We start from the raw sequence: 21,801 nt of genomic DNA on the forward strand, positions 1-21,801 counted from the left end.
GAGCGCTGTAACCACGCTGCTGCTATCCCGGCTTAATTTAGCACAGGAATGGGAAGCAGTCATAACAAGAATAGTAATTCTCAATTGCTTTGGAAAAAAACCACAACTTATTTCCAGATCTTGATGGTGAATTTTATAAGTTTCAGTAGATTACATTAATGATGTAAATAGCACCTTGGTTTTACTTTTAAATACATAAATGCTTGATACAAAAGATTAAAAATGCTACACGTTCTGCTGTTCTTTTCTCCAGTGGTCATTAAAGAAGTCTCAGCATACAATTTACCGTCTCTTAGGAAAATCTTAACAATTAAGTGATTCGAAATAGCTGATTGCAGTTTTATCTGGACATAATGTTGCCACATTAATAATGTAAAACAAAGTAATCCAATAATGGAAGCCTTTTTAATGTCAGTAGTTCAAAGGAGCGTTTTCATATTGAGTCAGCAAGTCTGCAGAATTAGAGTTAAAGCTCTAAAATGAAGTCTTTCATGTCTTCTTACAGCTCCAAAAGATGCACTTATTCAGGAATCTGCCCAAGTCTCATCCGTGGTCTTGCCTAACTCAAGGAGAAATTGTATTTCACTGAAGTTGGACCAAAATCTGAATTTTCAACTTTACTGGTAGTACCAGGTGAGGAGCAGGACTGGGGAGTTGGGCAAGGGATTGAGATCTGTTTTGTCATATTCTTGTTGATGTTTAGCTGATTTTTTAAAAGTGTGTGTACATTTTGAAATGTCATTTAAGAAAAATAAAATTCAAAATTGAAATATTATTTCAAAGCAAAATAAACTTATTCTACTTATACAATAATCAAAGCAAAACATTCTGACCTTACTGTGTTAATATTTTAATTTCAAAGGGTTTCAAATATCTTCTCATTAACATGAATCTGCACTTTCTAGTGAATGAAGTTTTATCCCTCCTGCCCCCTCCTTTCCAATTCATCTACCTTATTTCCAATTTGTTCTCCCCACACGTTTCCCTTCGTGATGCTTGTCCACAGCATGGCTACTACAAAGCTCCAGTTTGAAACCTGCGCTTGGCTTCCACGTACTGGACTCTTAAGTTAAGTTCTGCAACATGATCTCTTCCTCTGTTTGCCAAGTTAGGAAATTAAAAGATAGTGTGTATGGATATATATATATATATATGCACACACACAATTTTACTGAGATCTGGACTAGGCTGCAAAATTAGGATCTTGGTTTCAAAGACACTCTGCAGGCAAAGCAAGCTCATTTCAGAGAACTACATTGTTCTGCTAAAAAAAAAAAAAAAAAAGGCAGAAGCAGATGTGACGTGCTCATCCCGATCGGCAAGCTTAGGAACACTTGCAGCAAGGCTTTGGCTCAGACTCATTCTCGTTTGTAGTGATTAAAAGAATAAGAGCATGGCTTGCTTTTGGTAGGATCAAAAGTGTCAGAAATGGAGTAAGTAGATTTTATCTTTTCCTGTGAGTCCTGATAGTTTTCTCAGTAAGTCTTGATTTCTTGTTGGACTACTTCCAGCAGTAACTGTAGTTTGTGTGTAAGATAATCTGAAAGGGGGGAAAAAAGGAAGAAAGTTTAGTTTCGAGGAAACCTTGAGGTATGGCTGAAAATTGGAGCATCAGCACTGATGGCTGGAGCACTTTATGTTAGCAGATCACTGTATCTGTTTCCTTTCTTGTAGGTTTTCTCCTATTCAGTGGTTCCTGATATACCTCAGCACAACATCAAATCAAAAGAAAACAAGATTTATAACTGAAATTATAAATTAAACTTGAAACTGGGCTCTTGTTTCTGAGTAAATCACTGTGCCACCAGGGCTACGCCCAAAGGAAATCTGGGCTAGACGTTGCATGGAGTGGAGATGTATTTCATTTACACACCCATACCTGTGCCCAAAACCATCCTGGCCTCTTCACCAAAAGCCTTCAGGCAGCACTGTCATCTCCCACCAGTCCTCTCCCCAGCCTTTCAGCAAGGGGTTTGTGCAAGGGGTTACAGCGTCTGCCTGTCAGTCTCTTGGTCCTAACTTTTGATCTTGATGCTCAGTGTCAGCCACATTTGACTGAGAGGTGGTGATCCCCAAAACAGGATAAAGTTTAGTAGAAAACAAGGGCTGGGGTGCAAAAACAACCCTCTCTGTTTCCCCTGTTGGTAGACCTCAGCTCTGTGTTTCCTAAAACAAAAGCATCAAGCTGGCTTGATATATCAGTATATTCACAAGCCAGGCAGGCATGGCCAGTTTGCCTATGCTTGGCTGCCAGCCGCCAGCCACACAGCCTATCCATCGTCTCTTCAGCTGCAGAGGCTGTGTCTTGGGAAAGCAATAGGTGGAAGAGGTCATGACTTAGGTTTCATGGGGTCTGCTCGTCATGGAGCAATTTGCATTAGAGATGAGCCCTGGGAACAAACCAACATCCCCACCCCTGAGCGTGTTGAGGTCCACAATAATGAAACTCAAATGCGTACTTACAAAACGGGCTATGGCATCGACTTGACATTTGCCTATGGATTATGAGGTAGTAGACTGGAAAACCACTTAAAACTACAGTGCATCCGATGCTAATGTTCACAGGGTCTGAGTAGAAAGACATTGCCACTGTGAAGAGGCAGATGACAGTAAAAGAGACAGGAACGAACAGAGGAACCTGTGGAAAAGGGCACAGAAGACCCTCAGGCAAAACTGATGGCTATAGCAAATCAGCATCCATAAATGTCAGAACACACTGTATTCACTTCTCCATCACAGAGAAGATGAGAAAAATCATTCAGCAGGTCCTGCAGTTTGTTTCTGTACAACAAGTTGCAAACAAGTAGGATCACAGAAGAAAAATTTATTTACATCATCTTTGAAGCCCATTGTGCCCTGTGAGGTCATGCCTCCTATATTCATGTGCATCGAAATGTAAACCTCATTTGCAACTGGAAGCCAAGAAGGGGGAAAAGTCACCTATACCCCACTGTACTCTGAATGTACTGCTCCTGTGCTTGCACATGCACACGTATCTACTTGCCACCTGTGGCAACTGCTGGTGGAAAATCTGAAGCCAAGAGTAGAAGCAGCACATTGAATCAAACTATTCTTTAGTCATAACACTTATGACTCATTTTGACCTGCCCCCAGTTTGCCTGAGACTTATAGGATAATCCCAACTCCCTATCTCCAAGGCACCTGCATCAAGAACATGAGCTTCAATGATTCCCTGATGAAAGACCAAAGCAGCAGCCTGACCCTGTTGGGTGAGCCAATTCATCTGTGTTCATCAGAAGACTGCAATAAATAATAAAACTGTGAAACATTTTCTCAGTCCTTGAATCCAACCTCAGCCAATTTACTCCTTGCCATGGCTGATAAAATGAAGGACCTGCTGGTTTCATCTAGTGTGACAATCTCTTTTCTGGTAACAGAGATCCTATTTTGGATGGTGACCATGCCAAGCTGGAAGATATTAGTTGCTTTAGTGATGGCAGCCATCCAGCCACCACACTTACACGTCCCTTCTGTCTTTCCAGCCAGAGCATCCCCTGCCAGCCTCTCCTACGAGCATGCAGTCACACTGAACATCTGCTTGGGAGGTGTGTGAGAGGACTGATGCCTCCTTTTACCGGTGTTTTCTCACCATTTTTAACTCAAAATGCTATAGGGGAGAAGTACCTGCACAATCAATCACATGTACTTTATGATTTGTTCTCTGTAAAGTGGCAGAAGGCGACCTGTATCTGACCACTAGAGCGCAGCACATGCCCACACCACCTTTGTGCAGCCCTTCCCTCTTGCCGAAAACTGAGCAAGTTTCAAGTGGTTATAAAATCTAGGGAGAGGGCAAGGAAAAAAAAATCAACCAAGCTGACCAAAAGGCCAGCATTTCCCTCCCTCACTTAACCTGCCTTTAAGAACTGTTAAAAACCTAAATCTCTGTCCAAACCAAAATGGGACAAAATCTCAGCAACTGGAAACATCACCATTCCTCTGAGAAGCTTGGTTTAAAAGAAAAAAAGAAAACTTATTTAAAACCTGGTTCTGGGTGAGAACACAAGTGCAGCCACCGAGAAATCTGGGAAGCTGAAAGATCTCTGCTAAACATACTGTCTCCAGCAATGACTGGGAAGAAAATTTACAACAAACTTCGCATCAGGCCTCGTGCAGCTCAGGGAGGAGCCCTGGGAGCTGCAGGGAGCATTTCTGTCCCCTGAGCTTCTCACTGATCAGCTGCCCAGTGCCTGTGACCCCGGAGGTCTCCTGTTCTTCCCAAGAGCTGGCTTGGAGGCTCCATGCAGGCACGACTGGAGACAGGAACAAACTGTGCACACCTTGAGCAACGCGTCAGCCAAAAGCCTTCTGCACATTATTCAGCAGTGGGCAAAGTGCCCCAAGGTCAAGAAAGCTGCTCTGACACCAAACGCAACTTCTCCTGCTGACATGAGGAGGATACCAGCGCCCAGCAGCATGAGAAGGGTCACCAGAGGGGACCATGTGGAGTTTAGGGAAAGGCAGGAGAGTACAAAGCATCCTATACTTCATGGTACACCTGCACTCGCTGTGCACATCCTCAGGGCCTGCAACAGCCATAGCTGTACACAAGCTGCTTTGCACTATACAATACTTTTGTGCTGGGATATGATTCCCCTTAAGTCAGGTTTGCTCCCAAGATCCCTCTGGGCATGTTTTTTTCCCCCAAGGAGGACATCATCTCACTTCTCAGCTAGAGCTGAGACTTACCTGTCACTGAAATAACATCCAGGCAAAGGTGACTTGTTGCAGCCCATTAGAGATGAGTGTGGGAACTGCCTTTGGCACATCTCTCGGTTCCCAGCCTGAAACTCTGTTCCCTGGAGCAGGCTGCCATCTTACAGATGCAATCGGTGACACCATGTAGAACCAGCTTTATAGTATTTACCACATCTGGCTGTTTGGGCACAACCGCTAATTTAAAGAGCTCCCCGCATGCCTTACTGAGCAATAGGTATCAAGACCCCTTAAAGCCCAAAGACAACCATGGCTGCGTTACCTTGAACGGGCTGTGCACCTCAGGGTGACGCTGGCGATGGACAATGAGCCCAAGGGTAGCTAATCCTATGAAGAGCCATCGGGAAAAGCTGAAGAAGTTCATTAGATGGTAGATATCTCCAATGCACACCATGGCAGTAACCAAAGGGAACTGAGCATTGTGAAGATGAAACACAGTCATTAAATTCTTACTACGGTCCTCCAACTAAAAACGGTAATATGGATCACCTCCTCCAGCCCCCCTGCAATCTCAGGCAGCTAATTCACAGCCCCAACATTTCAGAGGTCAGAGTGCTTCACAAAAGAGTGTCACAGACTGAAGGCAAAACGCCTAAACACACTATTATGATGTGCTACAGAAAGGAGCAATCCTTTCAAGTTCAACAGTATCTTTGATGTTTTATGTCCTAGGCAGGGCATTAAGACTTGCACGATCCAAAAGCTGGTGCTGCTGGTACAAAGGCTACGTACAAAGATAACGGCTAAGTTTGTAGCAGGTCAGCCAAGCTGCAAGAGGCGCTGCACCGCAGTTAGGATGGAGCAGGACCATTGCTGGAAAAAAAAAACCAAACCAAAACTAAGAGCATCTCTGCAAATGCTCATTTCCTGCAATTCCATCGCTTCCAGGAATTTCAGTTTTTTCAAATAGCCAGGCCCTGGTAGAGGTGTTTTCATACGACAAGATCATGCAGCAACTGCAGCAGATGGTAGGGACAGTACTTTTAGAAAAGGTGTTGAAGGCTATAAGGCAGGGACTATGAGGTAGTGGTTTTGGCTACCACTGCTCGCACGAGCAGACTTAATACGTTCCAGCCATTTTCAGTATCCGCCTTCTTTATTTTTTGGAGGCTGACTTAATGTCTCAACACCCTTTAAAACTCCTCAGCTTCTCTAGGCTTTGAAGAAAGCCAAGACTGCAAGAACAGGGCATGTCACACAGCCAGATCTCCTTACCATTAACATGACAGCGGGAAGAGGTGTATGCCTTCGAATGTGGATCATGGAGAAGAGAGGAGGCCACTGTCCTTCCCTGGAAGCCACAAATAGAGTCCTAGGAAAAGACAGGGAGCCCAATGCATTATATCCCACTTCCAGACTGGAAATGTTGGTGGCTCAGTCGCTGGACTGACCTGAGGACACAAGACACCTCCCCCCAGCACAGGTATGCTACTCAAGGCCATAGTTCTGCCTTCAGCCACAATTTTTTGGCATTTGGAAGAAAAACGAAGTGTTGAATTCCTGTAGTTCTCCCAGGAGCAGTTAGTTCCACACAGTACAGAGCCTACCAGCAGGACAACTGGCAGCATCCTCTTGGGTGATCTGTTAGCAGAGACCTCTGAGCAAATCCTAAGTGACCATGAATAAATTCAGGCTAGGAACAGAAGCAAAAAAGTTTCTTGCCATCAGAGAAGGGATTAATCTTTCCAGTAGGAAGCGGAGGAGTCACAATCTTCAATTCTTTATAAGTCAGGCTTATGAGTTTATGAAAGTGTTGACGCTTATATTTATACATTTTATACATACATATATATATGTGTGTATATGTGTGTGTATATATATATATATATATATAAAGTGCAAATAATAAGGGGTGTTTAATCCTCTGGCCAGCTGTTGGAAAATATAGTTTGGTGTACTGCCAAGAGGCCAGCCACATGCAAGACCAGCTACAAAATGACAGCAGAGAGCCCCTTGCCTCCATTCTTTCTTTGACCCGTGAAAGGGCAATTAGGGAGAAGGCATTGCATCCAATTTTATGAATTTAATATCTAAAAACAAACCATGCCAGAGCATCAGCTGGGCTGGACCAGGGCCCAAAGCAGCTGGGGCATGAGTGTAAAACTGGTTTTATTGCTGTCTCTGTGGTTTTGCAGGGGCGTGGCTGGCCAGCAGCCAGGGAGGCCCCATCACTGTTTATACGGCCCTTCTGCAGTGATTATGTTAATGGTGCCAGGATGGGGAAGAGAAAGCCGATAGGGACATGCAGAACCTCTGTGCTGTCTGGGGACTTCTCATCCTCAAAGAAAACCACAAGCTAGAGGAGCCAACAGGGAGGATTCTCTGCACCTGTATTTAATACTGGACTTCAGGGTAGTGGATCAAATAACTCATTAGCTTTTAGATTATGAAACAACCCTTTTGTATCAACTGATTTTCCCTTTTGCAATCCCAGCTGTGAAACAGAACCACCTCCAGAGAGTTCACTCAGATCCTCAGGACCAGCACGACATGCTTCTCCATGAGCTCTGCCCTCCTCTCCAATTTCAAGGCTCCCATAAGGACACCTACTTTGGTAACCAGTGAAGCTGGCAAGATAATTTTTCCATGGAACAAAGCTTTTCTTATTGTTACAAGATTTGTTGATCCTTGACTATTGCTTTAGGAATAGCTCGTCCCCAATAACATTTATTGACCTCAAAGCCAAGTCCTCAAGGGACAGCTTGCCTTTGGCCAGAGATCCTCACAACAGAGCGATCCTGCGCACTGCAACAGAGCAACTGGGTGAACCTAACAAAAGAAGACTTGGCCACCTTGAGAAGCTGCCAACACGCACAAAGCCTCTAGTTCAACAGAAACATTGATGCTTCACTTTAAATTGGGTATGTAAATTGAAGGTGGGGGGAGAAGATGAAAATCTTTGTTTGTGACCAGCCTTAGATATCAAAGTCTGGACATGGCCAGAAATAGAAAGGGTAGGCTCTTAGCCAACAGGGATCATCCAGTAGTTGACATCCTGGGAGCCAAAGGCCTTATTTTTCCCCACAAGGGTGGCTAAATAACATCACATGGGTGGGCAGTTTCATAGGTCACTGGTGCTTCCCTCCAATTCAGTAATAAATTCTTAGGTATGTGACCTTGAAAACGTGAAGATTCCTCCATTCATGGTTCCAAAGCAGGACAATGCGACAAGGACAGGGACCACAGAGATCAGGCTTTTGAAGGCTCGCTGAACAAAGCTCTGGAGGAAGAGCAAGTGTGGTGTTAGGAACATGTGGTGATCTCTAGACAACATCAGATTCAAAAGAAAGAAAACTTCCTCCATCGAAGGAGTAAAATATAACTCGATCTTGCCTTTTCTTCTGTCATCTGCAGGTTATTTTTCATTATATTTTAGGCAACACTAGAAGAGGTTACTGTTGCCCAATAATCCATAGAAACTGCAAAGCAATAAAGAATTTTATAGGAAAACCATCTCAAAAACACTTGTCATGGCCACCCCTTCTGCATAAGATGACTGCACTGAAGAAACTGCACGGTAGAGGTGATGACTCACCACAGCCACAGCAGGAGAAGCCAGAACGTCTTGCATTCCCAGGACTGTGTAATAGGAGACATTGGTGAGCATGTACCCCACAATTACCATAATCACGGACACAATGACAGCCAGGGGGATATTTCTGCAGGAAAGGGGAAGAAAGACACACAAAGAACAAGCTGTTATCCCTTGCTATGCACAATACTGCAGATGCAGCTGGCGTCGGTTCAGTTAACCCACAAACTCATTTCCTCCCATACTGCATTTGGAAAAGCCACGGTACCCCAGAGGCTGGTAACTCGAGATGACTTCTTGCCAGCCTTACCGTTCAGGTCTGACCAACTCTTCACGCACAAAGCTCGCCTGGAACCTGCATGGTGCGAAGAGAGAGGGAGTTTGAGCCATGTCTTGGACACCAGTCTGTTGCCCCTGAAGCGCCCTCCTGTCACACCTACCAGCCTGAATATGCGAACATGCCTGCGTAAAAAGCCAGAGGCAGCTTATCCAAAACCAGCAACTGTCTGTCAAAAGCACTCTGGAAGTTTTCGGTATGGCCTGCAGAGAAGGGAAACAATGGACACAGAGCAGGGAAACATCAGAGACGGGCTGCTGTCCTGCAGGATAACACCCCTTGTACCTCTTGCCCAGACCTAGGAAGAGGATTTGTGACTTAGAACCAGGTATTCAGATTTGTTTCGTTGCTCTAATTTGCAGTGCTGTGTTGCCGTGTTTACTTCGCATACAGCAACAGAACAAATCCGTCTCCTGTCCAGCTACAGGAGACATTTCAAGGAAGTGCAATGGTGGCAGCTGGTTCTGTTTCAGACAGAGCCTGCTGTGGGGATGGGAGATTGTGAAGTCAAGAGGCCCAGAGTTGTCCTGTCCTGACTTTTGACGAAAAATTAATTCACTGGGTTGACCCCCCTCTCTTCCCTCCCCAGCACCCTAAGCAGCTGGACACACACTCCTCTTTGATGTGGTACAGCCAGTGAGGTGGCTAATTCGCCTCTCGCTGTGCTCCCTCCTGATTCCACTGCCGGAGCACTGACCTCAGCCCCATGCTGGCTGGAGCATGGGAACTGGAGCAGAGGAGGGAGTGGGAGCAGGGAAGAAGGACAGTCAGCCTGGCGCCTGCTCCGGGTACTGTCCCTGCCTGCCACCCCTGCCAGCCACTGTAGGTCACCCACAGGAGGAAGAACTGAAGACACAGTGAGCAAAGCAAATAAAAATTAAAAAGTAGAGGTGTCTCAGCTAGAGATTCTGTATTACCAACTCCCCCAATTTTCCTAAAAGTTCTCTCTTGAAATAGCAACAACAAAATCAAAGTCAGGATTTTGGATATGAACCATCTTTTAACAAACAAACTCCAAAAAAAAAAAAAAAAATCCTAGGGAAGGGAGAAACATCTAATGGAAGACCAATAAGAAATGCAGTCAAAAGGAGTTGTATTTCCAACATTTTCAAATCTGGGTGGCCCAAGGTTTGGTTCCACATATCTGCTCAGTCTCTTTAAAAGTAAAAGGTGCAAGGCTTGCCTTGTCTGGCTTCACCAAGTAGCATGAAGTAGCACAGACGATGTGAGAAAGTCAGGCCACTTCTATGAAGGTGCCTCTGCAAAGAGCTCTCTAATGAGTTTTGGGCATTTGGGTTTGAAACACTAGTTCATCGAGTCTCTAAACCAAACCTGAGCCAAAGGGAAGGTAACGGCAGAGTAAAGGACAAAAGGTAGAACAAGGGCAGGGGAATCAGTCAAAGTAATTTAAAAGCACTAAACTGATTTTTAAGCACAAAAATCAACTAAAGAAGAAAATAGATTTGAATAAAATAGGGGAGCAGACCTATTAGAGTAGTCTCTTTGTGCTCTAAAACAATTGCTGGTAAATGATGGTGCATAAGAAGGATTTACTGTCTGCAATAGATTAATGAGTGATATACAGTCCCCTGCGAGTCACATTAAATAGAACCTGTCATATTGGGGTCTCTTGGTGAATTCTCCCTCCAGATGTCACTGGCACTTATCCTCCTTGCCAGAGGATGGGTGCCAGGGCTCCAGATTGTCATTTGAAGGCATTCCTAACAATAATGGCTCAGGATTGCTAGCTGCAGGGCAATCCTTGTGTTCAGAAGTGCTGCCAGCCCAACTGGATCTTTGCATGTTCAAAGGAGCCAGCTCCAGACATCAAAAAGAAACACGAACACGGAGCCTACTGCCTGTGTTGTTGTCTTTGTGGAATAAGGTAACAGCATGAAGAGGGAGCAGGCTTCATCCCTTGAGTGGAAATGCCTTGGGCTGTTCTATAACCTGAGGCTTGGATTAAAGCCAATGCTCTTGTAGCATTCCCAGAAGATAGTACCGGTAGGGTTTTTTCCCCACTCTGGATGTGAATGTGCAATCCTGCACAAGTCCATTGTAAATTTACTAAGTTACTGCCCATCTCAATTAGGAGGTGAAAAACAAAACCACGGAAAGGTTAGGGATGCAGTTACCAGGGCTCAGCTGAGGGCTGCTAACTCATGACACAGCTGTGACTGGCTCAGTTAACCATGGGATGCTGTCACACATCCCTGATGTCCATCAAATTTGTGCTGCTTTGGAAGGATTTTGGGCCATGCTGAAAACAGGAGAGTCTGACACCAAAGAAAGATCGTCTGCAGAGGAGTGTATGACCCTGGGTAAGCTTACTCAGCCTCAGGCACTTAGACTCACTCAGATCTGGAGAAACCACAGCCAAGCCAGGAGCATCAGTCCAGTGCAATGACACAGCTTAGTGCCAGCCGTCCTGGTTTCAGCTTCCAGCTCATTTACATCCAGCACACAGGCAGAGGAAGCTCCTGCCAGCTAAAGGAGTACTACACTTATCACTAGGGACTGACAAAAGCCATGACAGGCAGGCATGTGGAGCACCCTCCCTCAGCAGCGTCGCAGCACACCTACCCTGGAACAGCAGCATCATTCCTGGTACAATGATGAGTGCAAGAGCCGAGAGTTTGACGATGGAGAGAGCTGTCTGAAGCCGGGCACTCCAGGTGACGCTCCACGAATTGAGGGTGAGGACCATGTCTGGAGAGGAGACCACACTGCTACAGCTGCAGCCCATGCTCGGCACATGCAGGAAAAAATACAGCAGCGCTCCCTGCTCTAGGGGTGCTGGGGAGAAGGCTGCATCTTCACAGAGAGGATGGTGGGGTGAGAGATGTTCAGAAAACATTACAGGTGTGGCCCAGCATACAGCTTTTGAAGGGGGAGCTGAATTATGCCTCTAAGAGGGACCAGGAGCCTGGTTCCTGTCCGGTGACCCACACCTGCCTAGGGGAAAGGTGTGAGTCTGCCGGCACATCTCAGCAGCCCCCGTCACAGCAGCCCCTGTGCCAGCGCACACCAGCCCGGAGAGCAGGCAGTACAGCTTCACAGGCTGGGTGCACCAGGCGAGGTATCCAAAACCTTGAGCCTTACCCCCTCAACCCAGGTGGCATTTACACAATTATACACGAAGTGTTTCTGCTCCTGTACTTGGTAGCATCCCCCTCAGCCTAGGGCTCCAGCTGTTCAACAGGGAGGCAAGGCACATTCCCCTTCTTGGAGAATATAGTGGCCCCAAACCAGTGCCTTGGATCAGAAAGTTTTGGGTGGCCACGAAGGTAAGACAGGGCCCCAATCTCACAGTTATCCTGGAAGATAACACCCTGTAAGTGCCCCTGGTCCAGGGCAGAGAGGCTCCAAGATCAGCAGTCCCATAAAAGTTAGTACTTACAGTACCCCAGGAGAGACACGAGCTTCACAGCAGGGAGAGGGGCTGTACAGGGGGCAAAAAACGGCTCCAGCATGTAGCGTCCAAATGCCAAAGAAACCACAGCGCTGTTGGCAGGCCTGGGAGAGGAATCAAGCACAAACTGTGGCCTGCGGATGGCCAAAAAATGGCATGATGTAAAACTGCATAAAACTCTGGAGGCAAGGAAGTTTCCCCACCCAGCGTGATCCCTCTTTCCCATGCAGATGGTGAATTCCTGTAGTCTTTTTCATCGGTTTTTCTCAGTAAACAGGTTAAAAATGCCATGCTGCAAAATTATTAAATCCCAAATTGAAAGCAAAAGTTGAAATTAATAATACTGAGCAATGCAGTGCGGTTCATACATCCTGCCTCATCTCAGCTTACACAAAGGACACGGGTTATTGAGAGGTGAGGACTTCCTCTTTAAAGATAAAAAAGAAGTCATTTACAATTTTCTAAAATGTTATTTAGCTCAGGGCTAAGCCAGGAAGTTATCTCCACAGGAGAATCCGAAAAAGTTTCACAAGGAAAACAAAAGATCTGAAATAAATCTGGAATCTATTGTCAGTCTCTGAAAAATACCATGGCTCTTGGAGGATACCAGCTGCCAGGAGAGAAGAGAGATATTCTTCAAGTACAGATCACACTGAACATGTGTCACTGTTTACTCATTACACTCCTTCTTTCCTTTTATCACTGAAAATCTTTAAAAGTTGCTCATATTGTTTCTATTCTTTCCTTTACAAACTGCCTAGACTTTTACCTGGCACTGTAACTTTTGTTTTCTAAAGCATCCAGCAAAAGGCAAATGAACAAAATCTCTTACCTGATAGCAAAAAACTCTGCCCAGAGGAATAAGAAACTTGGCAGGGGCCCTAACGTCTCCAAAATGTAGACGTAATGTCCTCCGGACTTGGTGATTCTTGTTCCAAGCTCTGCATAACTCAAGGCGCCTGGAAAAGTTCAGGTAGAAATGCACTGAGTAAATCATCCCATGAGTTTTCTCTTTTCTGTGTGACTTTTCAGGGATTGAGTGAATCTGTTCAAAATAAGTAGTGCCTTAGAGGAAGAAAAAGGGGTTTAGCAGAACCACTCTTGCCTATATTTGTGTGCTACTGTGTTTTGAGGTAAGTCCTGAAGTGATTGACTTTTCTGTCAGAAAGAAAGAAATTCTCTTGTTTTCTGGTTAATGATACAAGTTTTGCTTGAAAGTTCTGTGGAAAGGCGCATGATAAAAATCTTGCGGTAAGCTACCAGAAGTTTCCTTTGAAAAATGTCCTGTGGGTTTGGGTTCTCACTTCTCCGCACAGTTAGATGGATGAAATGGTGCTTACAAGGCAGTTACAGCAGCTCAGCTGACAGGCCGTGGCTGAACTGGTCATTTCAATCACATTTTTGATCACAGACCACATTTCTGTGTCCTGTGTCCTTATCTTCACATAAATTGGTTCCTTCATTCGAAGACAACAGACAGAGGACCTGGAAGAGCATCCCCTCCGAGAGGGAGGATCTGCCACCAGAGGAAAACATGGCCCTGATGGCGCAGAGCAAGGGAAGCACCTTCATGGGAGGCTCCTTTGGTCTCTTCTCACGTGTTTGTGGACGAGTGCACCGACAGGCCTGGGGACTGCCTGCCCCTGCCTTGACAAGCACCTCTGCACCTCCCTGCCCCTGCACCAGGTCAAAACGAGAAACCTTGGGAGAGGTGCACCAGAGAAGATAGCTTAAAACTTTCAGGCAAATGAATATAAAACTTTATGCCTCCACCTGTGCCAAAAAAATCCCCCTTGTGTTTTCTCTATAGAGCAGTTCATTGTACCATTCGAACGTGTCTAAGTACAAATCTTAAGCCCAGCCTACACTGGATTCACCTGCCAGGTTAAACATCTTTTGTTCACCAAAAGAAATCATAAAACATTCACTTCTTTGAGCACAACTCTCCTTACAATGGGGCTGAGCACTGTTGGGATGTGACCCTGTGCCGTAAGACCGTCTCTACCTGTGCTACCTCCTACTTTGCCCAGCTCAGGCGGCTGTGGAGGCAGAGTGCAGAGGAACGCAGTGGTGATACGGCCATGCCTCCAAGTCCTGTGGCAATCATGCCATACTCAGGTCACATGCCAATGGTGAGGACCTCGGTTTTTACCGCCTCTCTGTTGGCACATTTGTGCAGAGTCCCTGCTCAAAGTGTCAAATACAGGCAGACACCTCGTCTCATTTATTCCAGCGGGTCTCTTTACGTGCGTCAAGCATGCGTTCAGTGCTTTGCTGAACTCATGCTATGGGACTCACCGAAATGTCATACTTGAAAGAAAAAAAGCATGAAAGGAAGCAGGCCTGTTTAATGTACTGCAAAAAAAGTGGCAGAGAAATGATCTGGGGAGGATGTCAAGCTGATAAAATAGAAGAACAAACCAACAAATTTGGCTACAAAATGCAATAACTTGATAAAGAGGCTCCCAAGGCCCTTCCAGCAGTCTATCAAAGGATGCAATGGAGACAGAAATCTTTCCTAGTACAGAGCTTGGGCTATGTGAACAGCACCCACATTATCATTTATAGCTCTGCTCAGTTACAAGAAACACCGTGTTTATGTTATATTTTAAGATTTTCATTAAGCAAAAGTATGTCATTCACCGAACAACCACACATAGGTGGCAACATGAAATATTGGTACGCATGTGCGAAGGGCAAGAACCACACTTGTTGACATATTTACAATGTCTCAATTTTTAAACTTGCATTTACATTACACAGTGCCAAAGTGTTCTTTTTCCCATGGACTATTTCTCCTTTCTTGTTTTTTTTCTAAGTTATAACAGAAGAACTTTAAAGACACCCACTGAAATAAACATGCAATTTCTCCCCAGAGCTGAGAGATCTTGCAGTTCTCCTAACAGCATCTTCAGAGCATTTCTGACACGGTGATTCGACACAGTTAATGAAGGAAACTAAAAGACATACCTGTTGTAACTTTAAGAGCTACTTTATTTCAGAAGAACTACAATGAAACTGTCATCAAAAAGTCAACCCTTTGTGAGAAAAGAGTGGTATTAAATGCCAGAAACCGAGCCAAGGGTAACATGCAGATAGTGCTGAACTGATGTGCTCCATCCCCTGCTCTGAGGCAACATGAGACATAACCAAACCATTTCTGATAGACACCCAGACACCCACTCCTAGCTGCTGGATACTCTGCAGCTCCCCAGGCAACCTGCTTTAGTGCTTCTCTATCCTCACCAACAGAAAGGGGATCCCTTGTGGCATATTAAGGCTGCCACTTCTTGCCCTTTTCACAGGGTTTATGAAAAATACTGCACAGCCTGACTGTCTAAAAGACTAAAAAGTCTAAAAGACTGACAAGCGCCTTTTAGATGCCTGCATCTCCCTGCCACCTTATAGAATGACTCTCCTCATTTTCTCCCAGTTTTCCTGGCAGAGACCATACTGTCTCCACCTGCAGTCATTGCCACTCCTCTGCCCTCGACATGCACATGATTCCATACTCACAGACCATAATTGCTGGGATTTTCTCAGTCACCCAATGAGAGACATTTGAACTAAAGACTGCTGGTGACACTCCCAGGCTTGTCAAATCTTTGTTTCTGTTGCAGAGGGAACAGGGAGTTTTTGGTTCATTCTTCTCCCAACTTTTTATACATAACAACTTGCTGGCTCCCCTCACCTTGCAGGTGCTTAAGCAAAGGCTGACACAGCTCACCACTCACCAAACATCGAGAGAAGACCACAGGCAAACCAGACTACTAGGGAGAAACCCACGCTGCCAGAGTTTTTCAGCACTCCTTTGGGGGAGATAAAGATGCCACTGCCAACCATGCTGCCGATGAGGAGTGAGAAAGCCCGCAGCAACGTTATCTTCTTCCTCAGAAAGACAGCCTCCTCTTCTTTCTTCTTTTTCTCCATGGCTTTCTTCTAATGCCAGGGGAAGGTCATGCATTCAGGAGCTATGGTCTCTCAAGTGGTCTCAAGGTTCACCTGTAAGACAAGGAAAGATGTAGGGAATCAGGGGTCTTCTTTTCTGGACAATAATTTTCACAGAAACCTGTCAAGGTCTGTTGAATCTGTTCTCAGGTACTGGATGCACCAACCAAACCACAGGTGCATATAACATACTCAGTATCATCTCTTACATCAGTACAGCTCCTGGGGCGGGGCGACTGTAAATGTCTTCTGCCTCTTCTGCCAAGGATCACGGAACATTAAAAGCTGCATGCCACACCTCAGGCTATGATTTCCAAATTCAGCTTTGATGCCCAGATTGGAACTGACCAGGTTAGGGTTAATTTAATGGGACCTAATTTGGGGGAACATGGATATCAGCACACTGGCAGATAGCAGATTTCAAGTTGCAGACCTAATAATCAAGACGCTGAGGATTTTTTTTTTTTTTTTTGAGTAGCAGAGCCCTGTTAGTTGGGGTACACAGATGATCTAAGCTTTTTAAAACATCCTATCCATCCCTGTGGAATGATTCTCTCACTAGGGGTTCATTTTGTTGGTGTTTCTTAATATACGTTAAGCCTTTTTGCTATTAGAGTACTGAAGAGTCAGAAATAAGCGCTGTTTACAGCTTACATTGTAAGACAAAGTATAATCATTCATGTCAGACATGTGATTTCTTCTATTAATATAAAAACTTTCTTGGAAATAACAGCAGGAGTCAAGTTTTTCCTAGAAAAGAGGGAACTTCCGACACTCCAGAGATCACATGGGTTGATCTAGATCCAGTTCTCTCGCACTACAGTAACCTCTTACTTCACCATCTTGTCTCTCCAGTCTCTCTCTCAGTCCTAGGCAGGCAACTTCACCAAGAAACTCACCTTCTGCTTAGGTAGGTAAGACAAATTCACATCAGTTATTACAGTCTAATTTGCTGTAGCAAACCTGTTTGTAGTTTTCCTAACAGCAAGGCAGACATTTTACACTGCTAATTAACCCTTGTAGAGCAGACAAGACAGGTCTGGAGTAGATAATTTGGCTTCTGTCCCTCCTCCTGCCACACATCCCCTCCAATGTTCACATGCTCGACTTCAGTGGGTTTTTTTAATCATTCTAATGTAGTAAATTGCAGGCATAGTGAATATTTGCCCCGGCCCCACGGCTGTATACTATTGCAAAGTTACATACTTCACGGGTGTCTTAAATTGTTTAACAATTGCAGCGGTGGCAATTAACAATTGCAGGCACTGGTCACCTACAGAAGTAGATCTAAGCAGACAGAAGTTATTTTCTTGGTAGTCTGTATTTTCCATCCATAGATTTAAATGTCCCCATAACTTTGACGGGACAATTCTTGTTATCTCTTGCCCATGATACCTCTTTGTATAAACTCGGAATAACTAAGGGTGTCTCTCCCCCATTCCCGGCTATTTTCCCATCTGGAAATTGGCAGGAAAAAGCAGGGGTTATCACTTTCTCTGCACACATATGAATAGCACATGCAGAAAGCCCTCTCTCCTGCCAGCAGCATTAGCTGGTTTCTCTGAGATCACGCCAAGCCTACACAAGCATCTTCCCAATCAAGTTTAGTTCTCAGCCAAGTTTGGTTATTAAACCTCTAATGAGTCCTGGAGGACTCCTTAAGGCTCAGATGGGTCACATCAGCCTCATCTGGTCCTGCAGAGCTGCTCCTCAGAGTCCCAAATTCTCACAGGGCTGCTGGAGACAGAGGCTCCAGAGGAGCAGGGCAAGACCCCCAGGAGCTTCCCAAGCCATAAGCTATAGTTCCCCCAGACACTAATTAATTAGCTCATGTGAAATACAGAAATCATCTGGTATTTTACCAGTATCATCTGGTATTTCTCAGCCAAAAGAACCATGGAGCATTCATTTGCAATGGCAAAACACACAGGGCTCACCGAATTGAAGCCGAACTGAAGAGAGATGTTGTGCACAGCTATGTCTAAAATGCTGTTGTGAGATAATTAAAAGGGCACTTATCTGTTTGGCTGGGGTTTAAACACAGCAGGTGCATTTACAATCCATCAGACTCCCACTTCTTGCTGGGATGCCGAAGCAGCAAAAGACAGCGTCTCTTTGCAGGCTCTGGAATTACACAAAGAGGGGGGGAGGAACAAGAAAAGGAGAGATCAGATCAAATTTACAGACCAGGTTAATGATCCAAAGTAAATACCAAACTCCATATTTCTGTCCACATGCCTTTTTTTTTATACTATTGCCATGTGAAAGTATTTGGAGATAAAACATTCCAGCCCAGTAAATTTTAGAAATACGAAATCTATCACGATTTGTTCCAGAAGCTGTTGAAGGAGGAGGAGGGAAAAAAAAAAAAAAGCTGGGGGGCGGAGGGCGGAGGGGAAAGGAGGGTGGAGAAGGAGTAACAGAAAGCTGTTGAATAGCACTTCAAAGAGACACCTAGCAGAGCCCACCGCCTGGAGTGAGAAGCTGTTGAAGGAGGAGGAGGGAAAAAAAAAAAAAAAGCTGGGGGGCGGAGGCGGAGGGGAAAGGAGGGGGGAGAAGGAGTAACAGAAAGCTGTTGAATAGCACTTCAAAGAGACACCTAGCAGAGCCCACCGCCTGGAGTAACCATTCCTGTCCGCTCTGCTTTCCAGCTACATTCCAGCACCAGGCACATTAAAATCTAGAGATGTTAATCCTTGTGGCAATGCTTAAGAATATTCACAATGTGCTTAGCACAAAGGAAACACACAAAGCTGCTTTTTGTTCACCCTTTTGACTTGAAGAACAGGCTCAAAACCTTCCAAAATGTGGTACCTTTATGTGAGATCATCAGCCAGCAGGACTGGAGAAAAACCAACGCGTTTCACAACTTTTCACACCTGCTGGATCTTTACTCCCTTGTTCTTCATCTTTTTTTTTTTTTAATTTTTTTTTTTTTTTAGCTGTTAATCTTACCTCACAGGCACTGCAGCATGGATGGAGATGAAGAGATGAAGGAGAAAAGCATAAAGGGAAAATCACATTTGTTATTCGTAGTGGTGTCTAGAGGCCCCAGCTGAGAGCAAGACCCATCATGATCAGCACACAGGCAGAGCAGATGTTGCTCTGCTGACAAGCTAGTGATATAAACAAGCAAATGGAGAAAAGCAGAGGAGGGACAAAGCATCATTCTCAGCTGGAGAGCTGAGACCTAGAGCAGCTAGGGACCTTCTTCCTCCTCGTGTCACGCAGGAAGCGGGTGGCATCCCTGGGAAACAGATCTTTCTGCCAGAATCACAGTTCAATGACTTATGCCCACAAAAACCCAACCAGCTACTAGGGGATACTCCTATTTACAGCTGTATTTTCTTTAAGTGGGCCTCAGTCAATACCATACAGCCAAGAACAAGTTAACTCCTTCCTTTTCATACTGCAAAAGACACAGGCATCAAACTGTTCTCTGCAGTCCCGCTATAAATTTTTTTTTTTTTTTTGGTGCCAAAATGTCACTCCAATTCAATGTCCACAAGAGGCATCAAACTGTTCTCTGCAGTCCCGCTATAAATTTTTTTTTTTTTTTTTGGTGCCAAAATGTCACTCCAATTCAATGTCCACAAGAAGGCACAGGATCTAACTAAATAAAATCAGCAGTGAATGGGAGCTTTTTTTATTCATGCATGAAAGTAGCCTAAATAAGCTTTAATGAGACTGGTGGTGGTCTGTTCTGGAAACTTAATCAGAAAATCTATTTAGGAGACCTGAGAGATGTTTGTTTATAGACCAAAATGAACACAAGAAACACGCTGAAAAGACGAGACATGCAGCTCGACTTCTTTTCAGCTTTCTGCAGCTGTTTTACCTCCCTGAATAAGAAACCAAAATGGAGAGCAGATAATAAATCAGCGCCAGGCTTGCAGCCCAAGATGCAGTAATAAACCCAGGAGGATTGCCTTAGGCGTAAATATAAGAATAATTTCCATCAGCTCCTCTTTCTAATGAGTTTCACAAATTTAGTCTCGTGAGTTGTCTATCAAAATTCTGCCATTTCTTAACATTTCTTTTTTAATGAAAACATTTTTTTTAAGCCTCGATGGCAAAATGGTCTTGGCTTAAGTCACACTACTTGTATCATCTTGTTTAGGCATTTCCAGTTGCCTTTTGGAAAAGAGTGACTTCTAGAAAACAGACTGATGATGTGGTGAGTCTGGACCTCTTGATGATGTGATGATGACCTTTTAATTGAGAATGTGAGTGTTGAATCCACACTTTGGCTCTTTGGCTGGGAATTGAACTAAACTGAGCCTGGTTTTCAAGCAGCAAAATTCCTGTTGTCTTTAAGAGTTCCTTCCTACCAATATTTATATCCTACCCAAAGTTTAAAGTTCTTCATTACGACCAGTCTGCCAAAGCAGCCATTAAAAGTGGAGATGTTTTAACAATAGTAGCACTGGTTCATTTTCACAAGATGTACAGATCATATGTTGTCATCTCATTTTTCTAAGCATCCAGATGTATCTCTCCATCCAATTGCCACAAGAAACTCACAATTCTGTGCACCCAGCACTGATTTTCCATGAATGCAGGGCAGGAGCATTGGCTCTTTCATGAGCATTTCTTCCTTTCATGTTGCCAGTAACACGCAAAACACAAATATGGAAGAGACATGCACCTGATCAAAATAGACTCAGTTCCTCTTCTGCAGCATCAGCTGTGAAAGACTATTGGGAAGGCGCATCAGTGTCCCTGTGAAATGAACTAACATAACTCCCCTCTTACAAGCAGGAGAAGGGAACAACTCAGGCACTTCTCTCCCTGCCCATTGGACCCAAAGAAGCAGCACCCCAAGGACCATGCACTGGATCACATAAATGCTAGGGGAAAAGGCCACTTAACAGGGAGACTGTCTCACATAGTAGTGCTTTCCAAGACCAACATCTTGGCTCTATAACATCTCTTGTGGGGCACAGTGTAGGGATCTGTCCGTAGAGCTTTGTCCTTTCACAGGCAGTTCTCTAAGTAGCAAGCTGTTTTCACTCTCCAGATCAGACCTCCTCCCTGGAACAAGACACTTTGTCCTATTTGAAACTGTTTTTTCAGTTGCGTAAGACAGAACACAAACAAAAATAAATCTAAACATTTCTAGCAGAAGAGACCCAACAGAGAAGTCTAGTGCTGTAGCAAAGTACAGCCAAAGTTTTCCCAAATGAGAATTCTTCTAAACCATTTCAAAATGAAAAAAAAAAAAAAAAAAAAAAAAAAAAAAAAAAAAAAAAAAAAAAAAAAAAAAAAAAAATCCCATCATAGACCAACAGCTCCCCTCCTCCCAGTGACTTGTCTGCAGTCGGAGGGTTAGTCTGCCTTTGATGTGGAGATGGGCAGTGCCAACGCCCAACAGACCTTGCTCTTGCAGGAGAAATTCTTCCGTGAACCAGGTCTCTGTTTTACCTCTTGCCCTGGCTGAAAGCAGGGCAAAGATAAAAAATATTGCTTTCTAGTCAGTGCCTGGTGATTTATCAAAAACAAGTTTAACAGCTTCAGGCTACTCCCTGGGGAACATCACAGTAGACCAGGTGCTAAATGGCCACCCATCCCTGGAGCAGTCAGTCTGTGGAACTGCTGTGGTGGGGAGGGGTTTATCAAGACCAATATTCCCATCAATGTTAGGCCAATAGCACCGTCATCCAGAACCACCCGCTGTTTTTGAGCAGCAGACTAATCCCATAGCCTTCCCAGAAATTTTCTGCAAGAACAAGACACGTTTCCTGAATAGGGGAAAATGCCAAAATGGCCACGCTCATCACCAGCTTTCCTCACAAAGAGAAGATTCCTCACTACGCAAGCTATTTTATCCTGCTG

General features: G+C 44.6%; 1 protein-coding gene across 1 annotated transcript; it reads right to left on the minus strand.

The window, feature by feature from the left end:
* Nucleotides 1-1,400: 1,400 nt before the first annotated feature.
* LOC104491028 (cystine/glutamate transporter-like) lies at nt 1,401-15,948 on the minus strand. The gene is made up of 12 exons (XM_010133382.1): nt 15,753-15,948; nt 12,851-12,977; nt 12,007-12,122; nt 11,190-11,315; nt 8,710-8,809; nt 8,580-8,624; nt 8,273-8,396; nt 7,854-7,957; nt 5,953-6,049; nt 5,000-5,149; nt 2,464-2,638; nt 1,401-1,540 (listed from the first exon to the last, which is right to left on the minus strand). Exons 1-12 carry the CDS (start codon nt 15,946-15,948, stop codon nt 1,476-1,478), a joined length of 1,425 nt encoding a protein of 474 aa, XP_010131684.1. The 3' UTR covers nt 1,401-1,475.
* Nucleotides 15,949-21,801: the final 5,853 nt, after the last annotated feature.

This window comes from Buceros rhinoceros, unplaced genomic scaffold, assembly GCF_000710305.1.
Source record: "Buceros rhinoceros silvestris isolate BGI_N320 unplaced genomic scaffold, ASM71030v1 scaffold16053, whole genome shotgun sequence".
In the NCBI taxonomy this organism is placed as follows: Eukaryota; Metazoa; Chordata; class Aves; order Bucerotiformes; family Bucerotidae; genus Buceros; species Buceros rhinoceros.